The following is a 21,780-nucleotide window of genomic DNA, read 5'->3' as shown; positions in this document are numbered from 1 at the left end:
GAGAGAATTAGACAGAGAAGAGTTGGTTATCATATAAGCTGGGTTACCAGTGATGACTTCCTGAAAGAGAGTATATACAAGAAGATAGATGGACTTTTGGAAAGGTAACTTCTTCAACTTACTGAATCGGAAGAAGAATGCACAACCATGAGGTAAAGCATTTCTTTCCCAACATTTTCTGTCAAATTCAATAATGTGACATTTCTATTAGATAAAGTAGGTCATATTTTCTGATGAATGCTGCCTGTGTCAACTCAGCATTACTAGAACCAGTGTGTTGAGGGTGCTTATATTATTATATAGCATGTGAGATTATGTGGGATTACATTGACAAAACGTGGTCCACTGGAGAAGGGACTGGCAAGACACTTCAGTATTCTTGCCTTAAGAACCCCATGAACAGTATGAAAAGGCAAAAAGAGAGACCACTGAAAGAGGAGCTCCCCAGGTCTGTAGGTGCCCAATATGCTACTGGATATCAGTGGAGAAATAACTCCAGAAAGAGTGAAGAGATGGAGCCAAAGCAAAAACAACACCCAGTTGTGGATGTGACTGGTGGCGGAAGCAAGGTCCCATGCTGTAAAGACCAATATTCCACAGGAACCTAGAATGTTAGGTCCATGAATTAAATCAACTTGGAAGTGGTCAAACAGGAGATGGCAAGAGTGAATATTGATATTTTAGGGATCAGTGAACTAAAATGGACTGGAATGGGTGAATTTAACTCAGATGACCATTATACCTACTACTGTGGGCAAGAATCCCTTTGAAGAAATGGAGTAGCCACCATGGTCAACAAAAGAGTCTGAAATGCAGTACTTGGATGCAGTCTCAATAATGACAGAATGATCTCTGTTCATTTCCAAGGCAAGCCATTCAGTATCACAGGAATCCAAGTCTATGCCCCAACCAGTAGTACTGAATAAGCTGAAGTTGAACAGTTCTATGAAGACCTACAAGACCTTTTAGAACTAACACCCCTAAAAGCTGTCCTTTTCAGTACAGGGGACTGGAATGCAAAAGTAGGAAGTCAAGAAACACCTGGAGTATCAGGCAAATTTGGTCTTGACTACAAAATGAAGCAGGGAAAAGGCTAATAGAGTTTTGCCAAGAGAATGCACTGGTCATAGCAAACACCCTCTTCCAACAACACAGGAAAAGACTCTACACATGGACATCACCAGACAGTCAACATCGAAATCAGATTGATTATATTCCTTGCAGCCAAAGATGGAGAAGCTCTATACAATCAGCAAAAACAAGACTGGGAGCTGACTGTGGCTCAGATCATGAACTCCTTTTTGACACATTCAGACTTAAATTAAAGAAAGTAAGGAAAACCACTAGATCACTCAGGTATGACCTAAATCAAATCTCTAACAATTATACAGTGGAGGTGAGGACTAGGTCTGATAGAGTGCCTGATGAACTATGGACAGAGATTCATGACATTGTACAGGAGACAGGGATCAAGACCATCTCCACAAAAAAGAAATGCAAAAAAGCAAAATGGCTGTCTGAGGAGGCCTTACAAATAGCTGAGAAAAGAACAGAAGCAAAAAGCAAAGGAGAAAAGGAAAGATATACCCATTTGAATGCAGAATTCCAAAGAATAGCAAGGAGAGATAAGAAAGCCTTCCTCAGTGATCAGTGCAAAGAAACAGAGGAAAACAATAGAATGGGAAAGACTAGAGATCTCTTCAAGGAAATTAGAGATACCAAGGGAACATTTCTTGCAAAGATGGGCTCAATAAAGGACAGAAATGGTATGGACCTAACAGAAGCAGAAGATATTACAAAGAGATGGCAAGAATATGCAGAGGAACTATTCAGAAAATGTTGGTCCTTTAATGGACCGGAACCTGGTGGTCCAGAGTCGACAATGAGAAAGTGAAAGAAGGAAAGAGGCTAATATTCCCTGGGTTATGCAGCCAGCTTTCGCGTTCCAGGGAATCAGTCAGAAATAGATAAAGAGAAAGAGAGGAAGAGAAAGAAAGACAGGGGGACCAAAGCTCTGATGGAGCAAAGTTGTTTTAATCAACATGGTGTGGGCATATATACTGTCTTACAAGGTAGATATTCTCAGCAAAGATAAAGATAAAGATTAAAATTCCAGACTTGATCCCTGTTAAGGCGAGAAAAGGGTACTTAATCACCGTAATGAGAAACTAACAAAGGAAATGACTGGATTCCTCAGCCCCAGGAAGGGCATGCCTCTCCTTAATTCAGGAGAATTCATTAATTCAGGAATTAAGAATTCCTGAATATTCAGGAATTAATAAGGGCCAGAGGATTCCTGACAAGAAAAAATCTTCATGACCCAGATAATCAGGATAGTATGATCACTCACCTAGAGCCGACATCCTGGAATGTGAAGTCAAGTGGGCCTTAGGAAGCATCACTATGAACAAAGCTAGTGGAGGTGATGGAATTCCAGTTGAGCTATTTCAAATCCTGAAAGATGATGCTATGAAAGTGCTGGACTCAATATGTCAGCAAATGTGGAAAACTCAGCAGTGGCCACAGGACTGGAAAAGGAAATCAGTTTTCATTCCAATCCATAAGAAAGGCAATGCCAAAGAATGTTGCAACTACCACACAAATGCACTCATCTCACACACTAGCAAAATAATACTCAAAATGCTCCAAGCCAGGCTTGAACAATACATGAGCTGTGAACTTCCAGATCTTCAAGCTGGTTTTAGAAAAGGCAGAGCAATCAGAGATCAAATTGCCAACATCCACTGGATCATCAGAAAAGCAAGAGAGTTCCAGAAAAACATCTATTTCTGGTTTATTGACTATACCAAAGCCTTTGACTGTGTGCATCACCAGAAATTGTGGAAAATTCTTCAAGAGATGCGAATACCAGACCACCTGACCTGTCTCTTGAGAATTCTGTATGCAGGGCAGGATGTAACAGTTAGAACTGGACATGGAACAACAGACTGGTTCCAAATAGGGAAAGGAGTATGCCAAGGCTGTATATTGATACGCAGAGTACATCATGAGAAACGCTGGGCTGGATGAAGCACACGCTTGGATCAAGATTGCCAGTAGAAATATCAATAACCTCAAATATGCAGATGACAATACCCTTATGGCCAAAAGAGAAGAATTAAAGAGCCTCTTAATGAAAGTGAAAGAGGAGAGTGAAAAAGTTGGCTTAAAGCTTAACATTCAGAAAACTAAGACCATGGCAGCTGGTCCCATCACTTCATGGCAAATAGACGTGGAAACAGTGGCAGACTTTTTTTTTTTGTGGGGGGTGCTCCAAAATCACTACAGATGGTGACTGTAGCTATGATGTTAAAAGACACTCACTCCTTCGAAAAAAAGTTATGACCAACCTAGACAGCATATTAAAAAACAGAGACATTACTTTGCCAACAAATGTTCATTTAGTCAAGGCTGTGGTTTCTCTAGTAGTCATGCATGGATGTGAGAGTTGGACTATAAAAAAAATCTGAGCACTGAAGAATTGATGCTTTTGAATTGTGGTGATGGAGAAGACTCTTGGAGAGTCCCTTGGACTGCAAGGAGATCCAACCAGTCCATCCTAAAGGAGATCAGTCTTGGGTGTTCATTGGAAGGACTGATGTTGAAGCTGAAACTCTAACACTTTGGCCACCTGATGCGAAGAACTAATTCATTTGAAAAGACCCTGATGCTGGGAAAGATTGAAGGCAGGAGGAGAAGGGGACAACGGAGGATGAGATGGTTGGATGGCATCACAGACTCAATGGACATGAGTATGGGTAAACTTTGGGAGTTTGTGATGGACAAGGAGGCCTGGCATGCTGTAGTTCATGGGGTTGCAAAGAGTCGGACATAATTGAGCAAATGAAGTGAACTGATGTGGGGTTATATTAAGAAGCTGTGCTACCATTTTCATTTTATTTTGATCCAGATTTCTCTTACTCATTATTTCGACTGGCTATTGGCATTTTTATGGCAGCATTAGCCATATAAAATACACTCTCTTTGCTCTTTCGATGTTCATTGTGTTGGAAATATGCTTGGAGCAGTGGTTGTCAAAATTCTGCCCTCAGATCAGCACCATCAGTGTCACTTGGGAAGAACTTGTTAGAAATGTAAGTTCTGGGCTTTCTATTCTGTTCCATTGATCTATATATGGAAAACAGTGTGGAAATTTCTTAAAAAGCTGGAAATAGAACTGCCATATGACCCAGCAATCCCACTTCTGGGCATACACACCAAGGAAACCAGATCTGAAAGAGACATGTGCACCCCAGTGTTCATCGCAGCACTGTTTATAATAGCCAGGACATGGAAGCAACCCAGATGCCCATCAGCAGACGAATGGATAAGGAAGCTGTGGTACATATACACCATGGAATATTACTCAGCCATTAAAAAGAATTCATTTGAATCAGTTCTAATGAGATGGATGAAACTGGAGCCCATTATACAGAGCGAAGTAAGCCAGAAAGATAAAGACCATTACAGTATACTAACACATATATATGGACTTTAGAAAGATGGTAACGATAACCCTATATGCAAAACAGAAAAAGAGACTCAGATGTATAGAACAGACTTGTGGACTCTGGGAGAAGGCGAGGGTGGGATGTTTCAAGAGAACAGCATTGAAACATGTATATTATCTAGGGTGAAACAGATCACCAGCCCAGGTTGGGTGCATGAGACAAGTGCTCAGGCCTGGTGCACTGGGAAGACCCACAGGGATCGGGTGGAGAGGGAGGTGGGAGGGGGGACTGGGATGGGGAATACATGTAAATCCATGGCTAATTCATTTCAATGTATGACAAAAACTACTGTAATGATGTAAAGTAATTAGCCTCCAACTAATAAAAATAAATGGAAAAAAAAAAAAAAAGAAATGTAAGTTCTTGGCCCTCACCCAAGATGTACAGAATCAGGAACTCTGGAGTGGGATCCAGTCATCTGTGTTTTAACAAGCTCTCTGGTTTGTTCTATACAGGCTAATGTATGAGAACCACTGATCTAGAATTATGTTCTTCACAGTTAATTTCTAGCACCATTACATGTTAAGAAGCATAGGCACTCCGTCTCATTGAAGTCCCTAGCAGCTGATTTTTATTTTGAATCAAAATGCTTTTAAAAGTTAAAAACTCAGTTGATTCACCATGTCAGCCAATGAGACCGTGATCAAGGTAGTACTTGAATAGCTGTTGTTTATTGAATACTTAAGATGTGAACAATACTTGATATGTATGAACTCATTTAATCCTTACAATAACTCCATGACAAATTGAGAGCCAGAAACCTCAGGGAAATTGCTTAATGTCGCAAAACTGGTAAGTGGCAGTTCTAGGTTTCAAACTCCTCCATTCTGACTCCAGAGCCTCTATCACTACTTTTGTTTCTTATTAAGGATGCTTTGGGGGTAAAATTTAATAAAAATGATCACAAAGAAATTCACTGATTTTATTCTTAGCTTCCTCAAAGATAAAAATATGATGGGTAAATGATAGATGCTCAGTTTTGTTGCTTAGAGATAATACAACTATTCTTGTATCCCTCTTGTCACCAACCATTATCTTTTTAACATTAATGTTAGAAATAAGTGGATAATGAACTTTACTGGTCATAAAAGCAAACAAAAATGAAGTGAAATTCCCATTGTATTATTAATAGTCAATACCACTGAAAAGAAAATAAAAATTGTACTTAAATGGAATATACTGTTTTATGCTACATGCCTCCTTAGGTTCCCTAGAATGACATGGTTTTATATTCCTAAGCTATCAGGGAGAGATTTTTTTTCCTAATGAATCACCAAGGGAAGTACGGGAATGAATAGGGGTTGGGAATCCCTTGGTGTTACACATGGGGTCTGCCCCAGTGAGTTCCGTGAGCTTCACAATGTAAATATCACAGGTTTAGTGCTCCAGCATCAAGTTTTCTCTCCGGTTATTTTAAGCAGTCACATGCAGATCTTGACTCCTCAGATCCTCTTTCTGTGATGTGTCAGTGTGATTATTTGGCTATGTTAGGGAATTCTGGAGGTTGTTGAGGATTAGGTCAGCTCATGCATGTTTGAGTGTGACACTGTGTATTGACTCTAATTCTAGGATGTAAACTTCTTAGGGCAGAGAGCAGTTCTTAATCAACCAGATTATTCCCTGATCCTTTGTTCTTCTTAACAGCCTGAAAGAGAACTCTCTCTTTAATAATGTTGATTTGATCATTAGGTTCCTGAGGTTTTTGTTTTTTTTAAATAGCAGGGGACATTGTAGTTAGTCCTGCTCCCTACCTCAAAAAGGAAATGTATATTTACCAAATAAATTGTTATTATGCTAAGCAGTATCCATTTATTTTTGTTCACTAATAACAGATACTTTCAGCATTGTGCAACTACCAATGCAGTAATCAATTCAGGCAAGGATCATCTGTGGATGCTAAAATCATTGGATAAAAGGTTTATGATGAGCAGAATATTAGCAGAGTCTCAAAATGTCACTTCACGGATCATATATTGATTTAAAAGGGAAATAGGCACTTTTGCAGTGAAGAAATCTGGTGGACACTACCTTAACCAAGTCATCAAACTTGTCATCACTAAATGGCCAAATGGCATCATGAACTTCCTGATGTAATGCAGTGGAAGGGTTTAGCATCATGCACAGAATATTCCTGACAAACTTGTGTAATCTGAAACTGATCATCAGACAAAGCCAGATTATTCAACTTCTTACAAGTCACCTGGCTGGAATTCTTTACGCAAAATCAGTTTCATGAAAGACAAACATAAGGTGGGACCTGTTCTAAATTAAAAGAGAATAAAAAGACACATCACTTAAATGTATGATCTTTGATTAGATTCTGGATGGCAATGAACAACAATCAATAAAAGGACATTAGTGGGACTTCTGATGAGATGTGAGCATTTTGATGAAATGTGAGTCTGAGAATGGTATTGAAAAATTAGTTCTTCAGACATGTTAAGCTGAAGTAAATGGAAGGGAAGTTTCTGCAACTTCTTTCAAACAGTTCAACTACAATAACAAGCAAGCAGCTATATTTGTTATTGAAGAGAGAGAGGCAAAATATTGGCCACTTTTGAATTTGGGTATCTGTGTAAAGGCTGTGTGTATTGAGTTCATGTTACTACCTGTTCAACTTTTCTATGAGGTTTTTTTTTTTTAATAAAAACTATTGTATATAAAGAGTAAGTATATAAATAAATATAAATGAAAGCTTTTTCATGACTCAACTGCTGATGCTTCTTCATCTATCACCTGTAGTGTAGTAACCCATATGGCTTTACATGCTATGCATGTTGGTTCTGGACTCTATTTTAAAACATATTTCTCTGTACTTATAGTGAGAGAGTCATCACCCTGTAGTTCTACTTGGAACTAAGAATTATGATTTTCTCAATTATAATAAGCCCCTATTGTGATTTGGTGAGCTTTTATTAATATCATATACGTATTTGTTGAATTAATGAAGTTAAGTGTCTTACAGAAAATAATATCCAATAAACGGCTTCTTCACATGAGTTTTATAGCTGTTAATAAAAAGTCATAGTCATTGTACCCGCTCTCTCATCCTCTCATCCTATCTTCAGAGGTCAACCGCCACCTCTTCATACGTATAACCTGGCAGTCCCTTGCCTCGGCTGCAGAACCTTTCTCTCACTTTCTGTCCTGGGATTTCTCTCATATCAGTGTACTTCTTTGGACAGGTAAGAGCGAGTTTGTAACCCTCTAGGTGATTCTAGCCCAGTGAAGAACTAGAGTCAGAGGGTAAATATTCTTTCATTCTCTAGGAGGGAAAATCTGAGGCTTATTTCAAGGAACTCGTTAGGGTGCTCCTGGGAGAATGGAGCCCGAGTTGTCCATATTTGTGACCAGTTCAATTATGTACCTTTGAAATGGCTTTTCCGCCTATTTTTCTTAACTTATTCAGTCATTCAGGACTGTTTTCTTTTGGGGTGGGGGGGTGGGGATTGATTCTCAAAACCAATGAGTTGCACCCAGCTTGTGTCTCAAGCTTTGTTTTGGGCAAAACCTAGCCTAAGACAATGGAATCTCTCTGTTGAAGAATGTAAGAATCGTTGTTATTAAAGTAACCACTTTATAGGTGGCCTTGTGGTATCTAGAAAAAGCGTTAGGCAAAGAGGCAGGAGCCTCTTCTTTATTGTTACCTGGCCTCAGGCAGGTCATTCAACGATCAGGTGACTGGTAAGTCTACAGCGACAGGGAGTTAAGAAGACATGTAGGTAAGTGAGTTGGATTCCATTAGTTGGTTATAGAACTGTGTTCTAGTGTGTGGTGTTAAATGTTGAGAGTAATGAAGTAGTTTCTAGGTCTAAAGGTGCTGTGGTGATAGAAGAATCACCAAGAGAAGGACTGGTGGTGGGCCTTGTGCAGGACTTCAGTTATTTGAACTGAGACATTAAGTAGAGGGTCAGCAATGAGAAAAAAGCCTATCCTAGTCCGTATTGGGAATTGGAATATAGGAACAGAGCTCTTATCAGACGGCCAGGTGGGGCAGTAAGGGGAAAAATCTCACAGCTTTAGTCTGGATAGTGTTCTGTGGTGTCATGAGAAATGAGAAACTGACAGTGGGGAGTAGTCCCGATTCAGAGGGAAGAGAGAATGAATCTTACATGCTCAGGCTGGTTGGATACTGTAATTACTCATTTCATTGCATGGCTCAGAATAATTCTGTAACTTTTGAGACTCCGTGGTATCCAGTACTTAAGGTGTGGGCAGTTGCCATGCTGTCTGCTACAGTAAAGTACAGATGCTGAAGACCTGATTAAGTCCTGTCTCTTTGCTGATACCCCAAGGGAATACTTAATGAATGATTCTCCCTTTAAGAAGAAGAATAATTAGCAATAACTATATTATTCATATTAATTTATGGTTACTGGTTGCTATAATTATTGCTATTTATGAAAAATCATTATAATTACAGCACTTTACAATTTAAAGAGTGTTTTTCCCATCCATTTTCTTATCTGAGTCTTGTAACGTCCCTCTGGCTTAGGTCAGGCAGGTGATCTTCTCCTAGTTTTATAGATGAGGACACTGTGGCCCAAGGGAGAATTTAACTAGACTCCAGCCCACCACCCATATCAATATTTTGTTCTGTCCAGGAGTTTATGGAAATGCAGTGATCGAATTTCATGTTAATAATACTGTTTTTTAGCTGCATATAAGAGGATCAGGTTTGCACAGTTCTCAGTTGCCTTCTATAACAGTAATGTCCTACCTTTTGTTGTACAAGAATCCATTGCCAGGATGTTCACATGAATTTTAAATTTTAAGAGACTTGTGTCTTAATAATACTACAGTATTTTGTAGTTACTCAATGAGGTGAAGATGAGATCGCTTCTGATGGAGGGAATCACTCCTTAAAAACATCTGGTCCTAGGACAGAGATGCACTGGCCTTAGAGAGTTTGGTCACACTGGAGATTCAGACACTGAGAACCCATAAACAGCCTGTCACTACAGTGTCTGCCCATTTCTGGCTGTAGCAAGGGGGCCAAGGAAAGTCTCTCAATTTTCACAAGGAGGACCTTCCAGTCTGGGTCATAAAATGTGAAAAACACAAACACACACAGGTGTGCACACACAGTCATCCTGAACCTTCTGATTGCTTTCATATTCATTGATCCTGCTGTGCTTCTAGCTGATTTTGAGTCAAAAGATGCTGATACAGGAAAGGTTACTGGCTGACCCATGGCAGAGTCTGCCATTACTTATTCATTGATTTACTCCAATTATTTATTGAACACATACATGGATCAGACCCTGAACAAGATTCTGGAGAAGTGATGAGGAGGGAAACAGACAAATTCCTTGTGCTCATGAAGTGTACATTATCCTAGGGAGACTGACGATAGACTCTTTGTGACCCTTTGGTCTGTAACCCGCCAGGTCCCTCTGCCCATGGGAGCTTTCAGGCAAGAATACTGAAGTGGGTTGCCATTTCCTTTCCCAGGGAAGTTCCCTGAACCAGTGATCAAACCCACATCTCCTGTGTCTCTTGCATTGCAAGCAGATTTGTTGCCCATTGAGCTATCTGGGAAAGCACAAGACAAACATGCATAAAAGTTAATGTTAGATGGTGATAGATATTATGAGAAATGTAAGCAAAACAGATAGAGGGGTCATGGGGCTTCCCTGGTGGCTCAGATGGTAAATGACCTACCTGTAATGAAAGAGACCCAGGTTCAACCCCTGGGTTTGGAAGATCCCCTGGAGAAGGGAATGGCTACCCACTCCAGAATTCTTGTGGAGAAGTCCATGAACAGTGGTTACAGTCCATGGGGTCACAGTGAGTTGTTCATAACTGAGCAACTAACACTACTTTCAGAGGGATCATACACATATATCCAGAAAGAGAAGATGATTAAAAGATTGTTTTAGATTATCTGGTTAAAAAGTACCCATAGTTAGTATGAGAAAATTTTTGAAGAGATTATAGCTGAAAATTTCACCATCATGAAAAAGGAAATAGTCAATCAAGTCCAAGAGGTGCAAAGAGTCCCATACGGGATAAACTCAACGAGAAACATGCCCAGACACATACTAATCAAACTAGCAAAGACTAAACACAAAGAAAGAATATTAAAAGCAGCAAGGGAAAAGCAGCAAGTAACATACAAGGGAAATCCCATACATTTAACAGCTGATCTTTCAGCAGAAACTGTGCAGGCCAGAAGGGAGTGGCAGGATAAATTGACAATTCTGAAAAGGAAAACATCTACAACCTATATTACTGTACTCAGCAAGGATCTCATTCAAAATTGATGGAGAAATAAACATCTTTTCAGAAAAGCAAAAGTTAAGAGAATTCAGTACCACCAAACCAGCTTTACAACAAATGTTGTTGTTGTTGTGAGTCACTCAGTCATGTCCGAAAGGGACATATAGTCAAGAAATGCAAAAGAAAAAAAATGATCTACAAAATCAACCCCAAACGATTAAGAAAATGGCAATAGGAATATGTATATCAATAATTACTTTAAATATGAATGGATTAAATGTTCCAACCAAACGACACAGACTGGCAAACAAGACCCATGTGTATGCTGTCTATAAGAAACCCACTTCAGACCTAAAGACTCTGAAAGTGAGACTGAAAGTGAGAGGATGGAATAATACATTCCATGCAAATGGGAAGCAAAAGAAAGCTGGAGTAGCAATCCCCATATCAGACAAAACAGACCTTAAAGAAGATTATAAGAGATAAGGGAGGACACTGCATAATGATCAAGGGATCAATCCAAGAGGAAGACATAACAATTGTAAATATCTATGCACCCTACATCGGAGCACCTCAATACATAGGATAAACACTAACAGGCATAAAAGGAGAAATTAACAGTAACGCTATAATAGTAGAAGACTTTAACACTCCATTCACACCAATGGACAGATCATCAAAACAGAAAATTATTAAGGAAACATAAGCCTTAAATGACACATTGGATGAGATGGATGTCATTGATATCTTCAGGACATTCCATCCAAATGCAGAAGAATACATACACCTTCTTCTCAAGTGCACATGGAATATTCTCCAGGATAGACCACATCTTGGGTCACAAATCAAACCTCAGGAAATTTAAGAAAATTGAAATCATATCAAGCATCTTCTCTGATGAGACTAGCTATCAATTACAAGGAAAAAAACTGTCAGAAACACAAACACATGGAGATTAAACAATACATTTCTAAATAAACAACAGGTTCCTGAAGAACTCAAAGGGAAATCAAGAAATTTCTAGAAACAAATGGCAATGAAAACATGACAACTCAAAACTATGGGATGAAGCAAAAGCAGTTCTAAGAGGAAAGTTTAATAGCAACAGAGTCCTAGCTCAAGAAACAAGAAAAACATTAAATAGACAACCTAACTTTACACCTAAAACAACTGTAAAAAGAAGGACAAAAAAACCCCAAAATTAGTAGAAGGAAAGAAATCATAAAGATTCGAGCAGAAATAAATGAAAAAGAAATGAAAGAAACAATAGTAAAAAAAACTAAAATAGTAAAAACAAAAAGTTGGTTTTTTGAGAAGATAAAGTTGACAAACCTTTAGCCAGACTCAGGAAGAAAAAAGAGAGAAGAATCAAATGAACAAAATGAGAAATGAAAAATGAGAGTTTACAACAGATAGTGCAGAAATATGAAGGATTATGAGACTATTATGAACAACTATATGGCAATTAAATGGATAACCTGAAAGAAATGGACAGATTCTTAGAAAAGTTCAACCTTCCAAAACTGAGCCAGGAAAAAATAGAAATTATGAACAACCCAATAACAAGCACTGAAATTGAAGTTGTCATCAAAAATCTTCCAAAAAACAAAAGCCCAGGACCAGAGGGCTTCACAGGAGAATTCTATCAAACATTTAGAGAAGAGCTAATGCCTGTCCTTCTAAAACTCTTTCAAAAATTTGCAGAGGAAGGAACACTTCCAAATTCATTCTATGAGGCCACCATCACCCTGATACCAAAACCAGACAAAGATGATGCAGAAAAGGAAAACTACAGGCCAGTATCACTGATGAACATAGATGCAAAAATCCTCAACAAAATTTTAGCAAATAGAATTCAGCAGCACATCAAAAAGCTCATACACCATGATCAAGTTGAGTTTATTCTAGGGATGCAAGGATTCTTCAATATACAGAAATCAGTCAATATGATACACTATATTAACAAATTGAAAGATAAAAACCATATTGATAATCTCAATAGATTCAGAAAAAGGCTTTGACAAAATTCAGCACACATTTATGATTGAAACTTTAAAAAAAATGGGCATAGAAGGAATCTACCTCAATGTAGTAAAGGCCATACATGATAAGCCTACATCTAGCATTATTCTCAATGGTGAAAAATTGAAAAGCATTCCCCCTAAGATCAGGAACAAGACAAGGGTGTCCACTTTCACCACTGTTATTCAGCATAGTTCTGGAAGCCCTACCTACAACCATTAGAGAAGAAAAAGAAATAAAAGGAATCCAGATCAGGAAATAAGAAGTGAAGCTCTCACTGTTTGCAGATGACATGATACTGTACATAGAATACCCTAAAGATAGTATCAGAGAATTACTAGAGCTAATTAGTGAATTTAGCAAAGTTGCAGGATATAAAATCAACACACAGAAATCACTTGCGTTTCTATATACTAACAATGAAAAATCAGAAAGAGAAATTAAGGAATCAATCCCATTCAACATTGCAACAAAAAGAATAAAATATCTAGGAATAAACTTACCCAAGGATACAAAAGAACTGTACACAGAAAATTATAAGACACTAATGAACAGAATCAAAGATGACATAAACAGATGGAGATAGATCTGATCTAAACAGATAGATCAGGTTCTGAAGGATTAACTCTTGCTGGCTAAATTCACAAGAAACTGACTAATACACTAGATCTCATTTGAGCTGTTTTATGCAGAGAATTAACTAAGTTTAAGGACTCAGGGAAGATGGTTTGTGGGGCAAGCTACTAGGAGAAAAGAAACTAGTGGTCTTAATAGGAAATACCATTATGCTGTCATTGTATCAGATTCATAAAGATAAATTTACTTAGATAATTATAAGATTTAAACACTAGCTTGTCAGGGCACCCTAATTTTTGTTGTTGCTGAAGATACTCTGTGGTTTCTTGGCTTTTTCTTCTAAACACTTCAAGACACTATACTGATATTTAACTTCCTTAGACAAGTTCTGTAAAGTTGATTCAATTACGCTAGCTTCTCATTATTTCACTCCTAATGGGCCTTACTGCACATTCACTTTGATTTCTCGATGGAGTCTTAAGAGACAGTCCCATCACATGTCTATGATCATTGTTACATCATTATCTTAAAAGATTATTTCAGCTCACCCTGTTTCCAAATCCTAGGGCTACCCTTTTATTTCCTTTGTATTTCACTCTTTATTTCCGTGCCTTAAACTCTAGGCAAGCTTCTTGTTCTTCCCAAGCCTGTTCCCAATTCCTGTTCAGGCCTTTGTGGTGGTGTTTCTGCCTCTGCTCACTTCACGTGGATTCTGGATGCGAGCAGCAGTGCGCGCTCCTGCTGGCATGAAGTTCCTAGATCCCGTGCTCCATAGGCACTGGTCACTGCCGCTTTCTGCTTCTCCAGCCCCTCGGCTACACCCTGGGCTGTCTTACTCTAGTTCATCGTTTAGGGATATCTCTTTGGGCTGGCTGTCTCTCTCGGACACAGACACACCTCATCCACTGATCCCTCACTTATTCATCTCTCTGGACTTGAAGTCTCTCCTTGCCTTTTCCTGCTTCAACTAAAATCCCATCCTTCTATACAGTGGCTTCTTTTCTCTTCTTTTTAAAAAATGTTTGGCTGTGCTGGGTCTTTGTTGCTGCAAGTGGGCATTCTCTCGTTGGGGCGAGCAGGGGCTCCGCTCCAGCTGTGGCCAGCTGGGGCTGCTCACTGTTGTGGTGGTGCTCAGTTCTCACCGCAGTGGCTTATCTTGTTGAGCATGGGCTCCAGGGCATGCAAGCTTGTGGGCCATGGGCTTAGTTGCCCTGTGGCATGTGGGATCTTCCTGGATCAGGGCTTGAACCCGTGTCCCCTGCATTGGCAGGCAGATTCTTAACCACTGCACCAACAGGGAAGTGCTATACTATGGTTTCTGAACACAGAATTTGTATCACCTCTCCAGCTGGATCTACTCCTTGAGTGCAGGTATGGAGACAGTTACTTCCTTTAAGTTGCATATGCATCAGAGAAAATATCCTCTAAATAAGAGCATGACTTTGGGAAAATCTTCTCATACATTCCAGTTGTCTTATTTGTCAAAGAGGGATAATACTCCAGCCTACCTCAAAAATTTTATAAAAGCTAAATATATGAAGTGGGTAAAAAGCTTGGACAAAGTCACATTGTACTGGGAAATTTGAACTCAGACTGAAATGGATGGAAACCGGAAATTTCCACTTTTAATGTAAATATGTTACTTCTCACAGGGAAATCCTGGAGGCAAGACCCTTGAGGAGAGACGCTCCAGCCTGGATGCTGAGATTGACTCTCTGACTAGCATCTTGGCTGACCTGGAGTGCAGTTCCCCCTACAAGCCTCGGCCCCCGCAGGTAAGAGCTGGCTGTGAATATTAGCCACACATAATCTGCAATTACCTGAAAGAACAAGCTGCTTCTTACAGCCCTTCTTTCTTTTTTGATTTTCTCAGAGTCAGTGGTCTAAGTTATCTTTTTTAATATCAACATGTGTCAGTCAACAGAAATTTCTTTAACTGATTTGATTAGTATTTTCTCTAAAATAACACCACAGCATCCTACCCATTTATAAGTTAAAGCTTGTTATGCCACTGCCCTACTCCTTTTCTGGCTTTGCCTCGGTGGATATTTTGCTGTATGTTGGTAGAATCTTCAGAGGTATGGTTTAGCATGGCTGTGTTAAAGTCAGGGTGAGAACTACATCTTTTCTAAGAAATTCCTTACATCAAATAAATTGAGACGCCTTCCTTTTTCAGTTGTAAGTAATGCTGCCTAGGACATGTTCGTGTATATTTTCTTTGGAGCTATTTGCATAACTCATTTTTAGAGTGGGATTTCTACATTGGGGATTATGACTACTTCTTACTTTTCTTTCCATGGATACTGAATAGCTTATGTTAGTACCAAGAGTTTGAATATATCAATTTCTCCCCAGTTGTACTAGCATTTGGTGTCAGCAATTAATGTATTTTTCTTTTTAATCTATTTTTTTAATGGAAGGATAATTGCTTTACAGAATTTTGTTGTTTTCTGTCAAACATCAACATGAATCAACCATAGGTATACATATGTCCCCTCCCTCTTGAACCTCCAATTTTTTTTTTTTCTAATGCAAGTGGTGTCTTGTTATTAGTTCTTCTTTGCATCCCCTGGCTTCCTTTGGAGGGTGGCTATTTTTCTTCACCTTTATTTATTATCTGCATTTCGGAAGCTGACCTTGCACTGCTAGTGGTCATGCCTTGCCTCCCTCCAGTCTCGAGAAATTAATGGTAAATCAATTTCAGGGCTTCTGAGCCCTCCTAAGACAGCCAGCAGTAGTCTTCATGCAGACCTTGGCCCGGAACTCTTGTCACTGTGTGGCTCATCTCTGTGTGATGTTTGCTTGACCTTCAGCACTCCAGCTCTCCAATAGCAGCTCCAGTATTCACAGTGATTCCTTTCACAAGTAAAAAACCAGTCCTGCTTCTCTGCTGGCAGTCATTTCTCTCTTTCTTTCTTTCTTTTTTCCATTTATTTTTCTTTGTTGGAGGCTAATTACTTTACAATATTGTAGTGGGTTTTGTCATACATTGACACGAATCAGCCATGGATTTACATGTATTCCCCATCCCGATCCCCGCTCCCACCTCCCTCTCTACCCAATCCCTCTGGGTCTTCCCAGTGCACCAGGCCCGAGCACTTGTCTCATGCATCCAACCTGGGCTGGTGATCTGTTTCACCCTAGATAATATACATGTTTCGATGCTGTTCTCTTGAAACATCCCACCCTCGCCTTCTCCCACAGAGTCCAAAAGTCTGTTCTGTACATCTGTGTCTCTTTTTCTGTTTTGCATATAGGGTTATCATTACCATCTTTCTAAATTCCATATATATGTGTTAGTATACTGTAATGGTCTTTATCTTTCTGGCTTACTTCACTCTGTATAATGGGCTCCAGTTTCATCCATCTCATTAGAACTGATTCAAATGAATTCTTTTTAATGGCTGAGTAATATTCCATGGTGTATATGTGCCACAGCTTCCTCATCCATTCGTCTGCTGATGGGCATCGAGGTTGCTTCCATGTCCTGGCTATTATAAACAGTGCTGCGATGAACATTGGGGTGCACACGTCTCTTTCAGATCTGGTTTCCTTGGTGTGTAGTCATTTCAATACAGTCCTGAGTAAGGTGCTTTCCTCTTTCGACCTGATCCAGCTGCCTTTCCTAGACATACAACGGGACTGTCAGTTATGTGGGGCACAAGCCACGCACCCTAGTGCCTAGTTCTTCCTTAGCTGTCATCGCTCTTGGCTCCACTTGGCCTGTTGGTTGTGCAAATGCACTTTGTTTCTATAAACACGTGCTGAGCTGCAGACAGGTGGCACGTGCTGCGTGGACTTTTGGGGGGAACTGTTAGAAGAAGGAAAGAGGTTGGTTAAAAGGAAGAAAAATAGGACCAAGTGGTCCTCTTTCAGGAACCCATAATAAGTTCAACAGTGGCAGATACATCGAAGAGCAAGGAAAAGACTGAAATATTCTTTTAAAGGTGGCAACATCTGCAAAGGTTATTCCAAAGACTCATATGTTCTGATCAGGGATGGAGGGGTGGTGATGTTGGAGGCGAGAGGGGAGAGCAACCTGAGCCCCAAGGAAGGACGGTCCAGGCTGCATTCAGAGAACTGCAAGCTGCCTAGTGTTTGCAGATGAGACCATTGAAAGCTTCAAGTGGACTACAAGCATGGAAGGTCTCCTGCTTACAGCCCACGGACATATTCGAATGCCAGATGAAGATTTTGGCTTTTCTTTAAAATTATGGGGGATAGTTGAAGGTTTCCAAGCAGAGAAAATCTATAGTTCATCCTGGAGAAGGAACACAGGAAATAAGACACTGTTTCTCAGGTGATTGATCAGTGTCCCTTGAGCATGGCTTTTTCATAAAAAGAAAAACATTCAGAGAAAAATCTCAATATGATCTAGAACTTGAAAATCAAACACAGGTTTAATTTCAAGGTCTGGCTATGCTCACATTATAGTCATGTGTCCTCAGACAAGCCACTTACCTACTAAGCCTTAGTTTCCTCATCCACAAAATAAGCACAGCATCTATATCTGAGTTACCTATGTTTCACTCTAGTGTGGAGAGATGTGAAGGTGCTTTATAATCAGTAAAACACTGTTGAAATATCAGTGATTATGAGTTTGTCTACACGGTGAGATTGTGCAAACAAAAATGTGGCTGCTGAATAAACCCATAAAAATGTGGAGGTGAGTTGGAGGCATGTGTAGACAGTCTTAAAGAATGTAGGCTATGTTAAGAAAAACCTTTAATCTGAATCTCCCTATTATATATCAGGGTATGAGAATTTAGGAGGAAAGAACAAGATTAAGCAAAAATCCTTTTAAAAAAGAGAGAAAGCATATATATGTATTTATGCACAAAATGGATGAGTCCAGTGGCAAAGTCAGTGGCCTTGCCATTGTGTAAAGTGGGCTTGAGTGGAACTGGAAATATGCTTAACATCAAACAACATTTAGAAACTCAGGAGTAAGCAAGGCTAGCTAGAGAACATTTCTGAGACTTGGGCCCATCCTCTTGCATCTTTCTAGAGTGCGAGATACAAGCTATTGGTTATAAAATAGGCTCAAGGATATGCTGTACAACACAGGAAATATAGCTAATATTTTGTAATAACTGTAAATGGAAAGTTACCTTTAAAAACTGTATGAAAGTTAAAAATTTTAAAAAGTTATTAATGATAACTCAAGTAGAGCAGGTTGAGAATTCCACTTTTCATGTGTCTGTTCCATTCACAAGTTAAAGAGCAATCCATTCTAACTTCATTATTCTAATTTAGGAAAGCAAAAGTTAAGTGGGAGAAACAGCTCATTCTTCTGAATTATCTTTACTCTGGTGGAGCTGAATTAGATACGTTAGTATTTATTAGTTAACATAATTATATACTGTGAGAACAATAATCACACATTTAGAATATTAAAAATATGTGCCAGGAGAAGATGGTGTCTTCAGTAGACTGTGTTGTGTTGCAATCAAAATGTATTTGATCAGTCCTCAAAATGTAGACTGTTAATGGCCAACTTCAACGTTTCCAGTTTTGATCCAAGCTAATTGCAAAACCTGTTAAATCACTGACAACTTAAAGTAGGCTAATAGGTCTGCGATTTTTCATTATTCAATCATGTGTTGTGTGCCTTACTGAACCCACCTTTCCTGAATCACCTTTGCAAGGCTGCATTAACTCATGGATAAAGGATAAAATGATCATATAGGCAGAATGTTTGTACAGTAAGAGGTCCAAAGTTGTTCTATTTACTTAACAACTCTGAAAATAGATTTTATAGGGGCATTTTCTTCCTTTTACCAAAGGAGCAATTTCTACTGTTGTATTTCCCAACTTTATTTCTATTCACTTTTTAATCCATATTTTTCTTTGGGAAATATGCTTCATTCCACTAAGTTTCATTCATTGAACTAACATTTTTGAGATCCCATTGTGGGTTAGGCATTGGAAATAAAGAGGTTAGAATCCACATTTTCTTGCTCTAGAGGAATTCCTGGTCTTAGAGAAGCAACAAATGCATAAACAGTTCGGAGGGGCACAAAAGAAGAGCTTGTTGGATATGCTACTTGAAGTTATTGTGTGACTCATTGGATGTTGAAATTGTTGGGAAATCAAAAATAGGAGTATCAACTTTATATTTTATACTTCTCTAGGGAAGTGTCAGGGAGGACTACCCCGAGCAGGTAGAATTTGAGTTCCTTTGGCTGCCTGTTTGGGAAAGGCATGGAACTCAAATGAGAGAATAACAGAAATGTGTAAGTCATAGGATGTTGGAAGAGAATGAATGCCTTTTTGGAAGATTAAAGTAGCTCATTTATGACATGGGGTATGTGAAGTACAAAGGGAAGAGCAGATGGAATCCCATGCTCTAATTAATACCTAAGTAGCCTTCTTGATATCCAAGAACTCTTACAGTAAAAGGAGAAATTTGGGGGGTGGGTAGCAACGATATTTAGAGTGGGTAGCAACGATATTTAGAGTGGATTAGTTAGAGTGGATTTAAGGGTAACACCTTTTGAACTTTTACAGAAGATGTAAAAATGTATTAACACATCTGTGCCGGCCATTGCACAGAGTAATGTGATGAAACTACCATACTGTTTAGTACTAAAAGTTCTAATCATGATAAAATGTGTGTTTTAGGGAGTAGTTTTAGAAGAACAGATGTGATAAGTTCTGAGATGGTTGAATTGCAGACTCAGTATGATCTTAGAGTATCATAGTTTAGAGGTCATTTAGCCAAACTCTAGTTTTCACTGGAGAGAGAAAGAATATTATTGCTCAATGAGGCTCATTAGAGGTAGAATCAGTGTTTGTTTTTTCTTCTTCCTGAACCAAGAGGTAATGGTTACCTGTGGATACTAAGAGCAACCAAGGGACATACTGGTTCCCTTTAGTGTTTCAATAAGTCTGTTCTAAAATGGCTCCCTTTTGTGGCACTTCTTCTAAAACATGGCTTGGAAACATGAAGGAGTAAATAAAATAAGACATAACTTAAAGGTAAATTGAATACTTATGACAGTATATTTTCTTTGAATTAGTGTGAATCTAGACCCCACCCATCTGGCATTCTGCTGTTAGTAAAAGCACAGATTAGACTCCTGGGAAGTATACATAGGGTCACCTTGAAATTCTCTTGATTTCTTAGAATACAAAGGATAAATCCATGGACTTATGATTTCCTTTCCCTTCTCTTGGCAAAAACATGCCTACACTACTGGTTTTCCAGTTCCTGGTACAAAGCTGACTTTTCTTCCCTGCACTGAGTTGGGTAGGGCAGGGACTGATACCTAGGTAACTTGGAGGAACTTTCAGATATTTTATACTAATTGTAACTAAAGATTTAGTATTTTTGAATCAAGTTTCTTTGGAATTGGTCAAATACAATTTCTCTGTCTTTATTTAGGATAGTATGAAAAATTTTGGAGCAATTCCAGGGATAAGGATAGGATTGGACCTAGTTTGAAACCTAGGTTCCCAAGCTTGCCAATAAGAAGAGCACTGTCTTCTCAATTCTCTGTGATCGCCTCTGTAAAAAGAGCTCCAGATGCATGAATTGTCTGCATCACCAGTCTGAGCTTCCTTTTCTATATTTCTAATATGGGCATAGTAACTACAGTTTTCCTCTTTTGCAGAGAAACCATATTGTTGTAGTCCCAAGAAATAAGATACTGACTATGAGTCTTTCCCATTTTTCTTTTCTTTCTATTTTTTTGGATGTGGACCATTTTTAGAGTCTACTGAATTTATTACAATGTTGCTTCTGTTTTATATTTTGAGTTTTTGGCCCTGAGGTGTATAGAATCTTACCTACTGGACCAGGGGTCAAACATGCACTGCATTGGAAGGCAAAGCCTTAACTACTGGACCACTACTGTCGATAACAGCAAACTGTGGAAAATTCTTTAAGAGATGAGACTACCAGACCACCTTACCTGCCTCCTGAGAAATCTGTGTGCAAGTCAAGAAGCAACAGTTAGAACCAGACATGAAACAATAGACTGGTTCCAGATTGGGAAAGGAGTATGTCAAGACTGTATATTGTCTCCCTGCTTATTTATATGCAGAGTACATCATGCAGAATGCTGGACTGGATGAAGCACAAGCTGGACTCAAGAGTGCCGGGAGAAATATCAATAGCCTCAGATACACAGATGACACCACCCTTTGGTGGTCCCATCACTCCATGGCAAATAGATAGAAAAACAATGGCAACAGTGACAGGCTTAATTTTCTTGGGCTCCAAAATCAGTCCAGATTGTGACTGTAGCCAAGAAATCAAAAGACACTTGCTCCTTGGAAGAAAAGTTATGACCAACATAGACAGTGTATTAAAAAGCAGAGACATTGCTTTGCTGACAAAGGTCTGTCTCATCAAAGTTATGGTTTTACCAGTAGTCATGTATGAATGTGAGAGCTGGACAATAAAGAAAGCTGAGCTCCAAGGAATTGATGCTTTTGAACTGGA

The 21,780-nt window shown here is 39.0% G+C and overlaps 1 protein-coding gene across 8 annotated transcripts in view; it reads left to right on the top strand.

The window, feature by feature from the left end:
• LPP (LIM domain containing preferred translocation partner in lipoma) overlaps positions 1–21,780 on the top strand; it is a 719,231-nt gene that overhangs the window by 326,597 nt on the left and 370,854 nt on the right. For all 8 annotated transcript variants that reach the window (XM_070466247.1, XM_070466252.1, XM_070466251.1 and 5 more), the window contains one exon: positions 14,984–15,106. In XM_070466247.1, coding sequence (XP_070322348.1) covers positions 14,984–15,106 — 123 coding nt within the window. The remainder of the gene's footprint in view (positions 1–14,983; positions 15,107–21,780) is intronic.

This window comes from Odocoileus virginianus, chromosome 4 (assembly GCF_023699985.2).
Source record: "Odocoileus virginianus isolate 20LAN1187 ecotype Illinois chromosome 4, Ovbor_1.2, whole genome shotgun sequence".
NCBI classification, from domain to species: Eukaryota; Metazoa; Chordata; class Mammalia; order Artiodactyla; family Cervidae; genus Odocoileus; species Odocoileus virginianus.
This window is presented reverse-complemented; position numbering and strand designations above follow the sequence as displayed.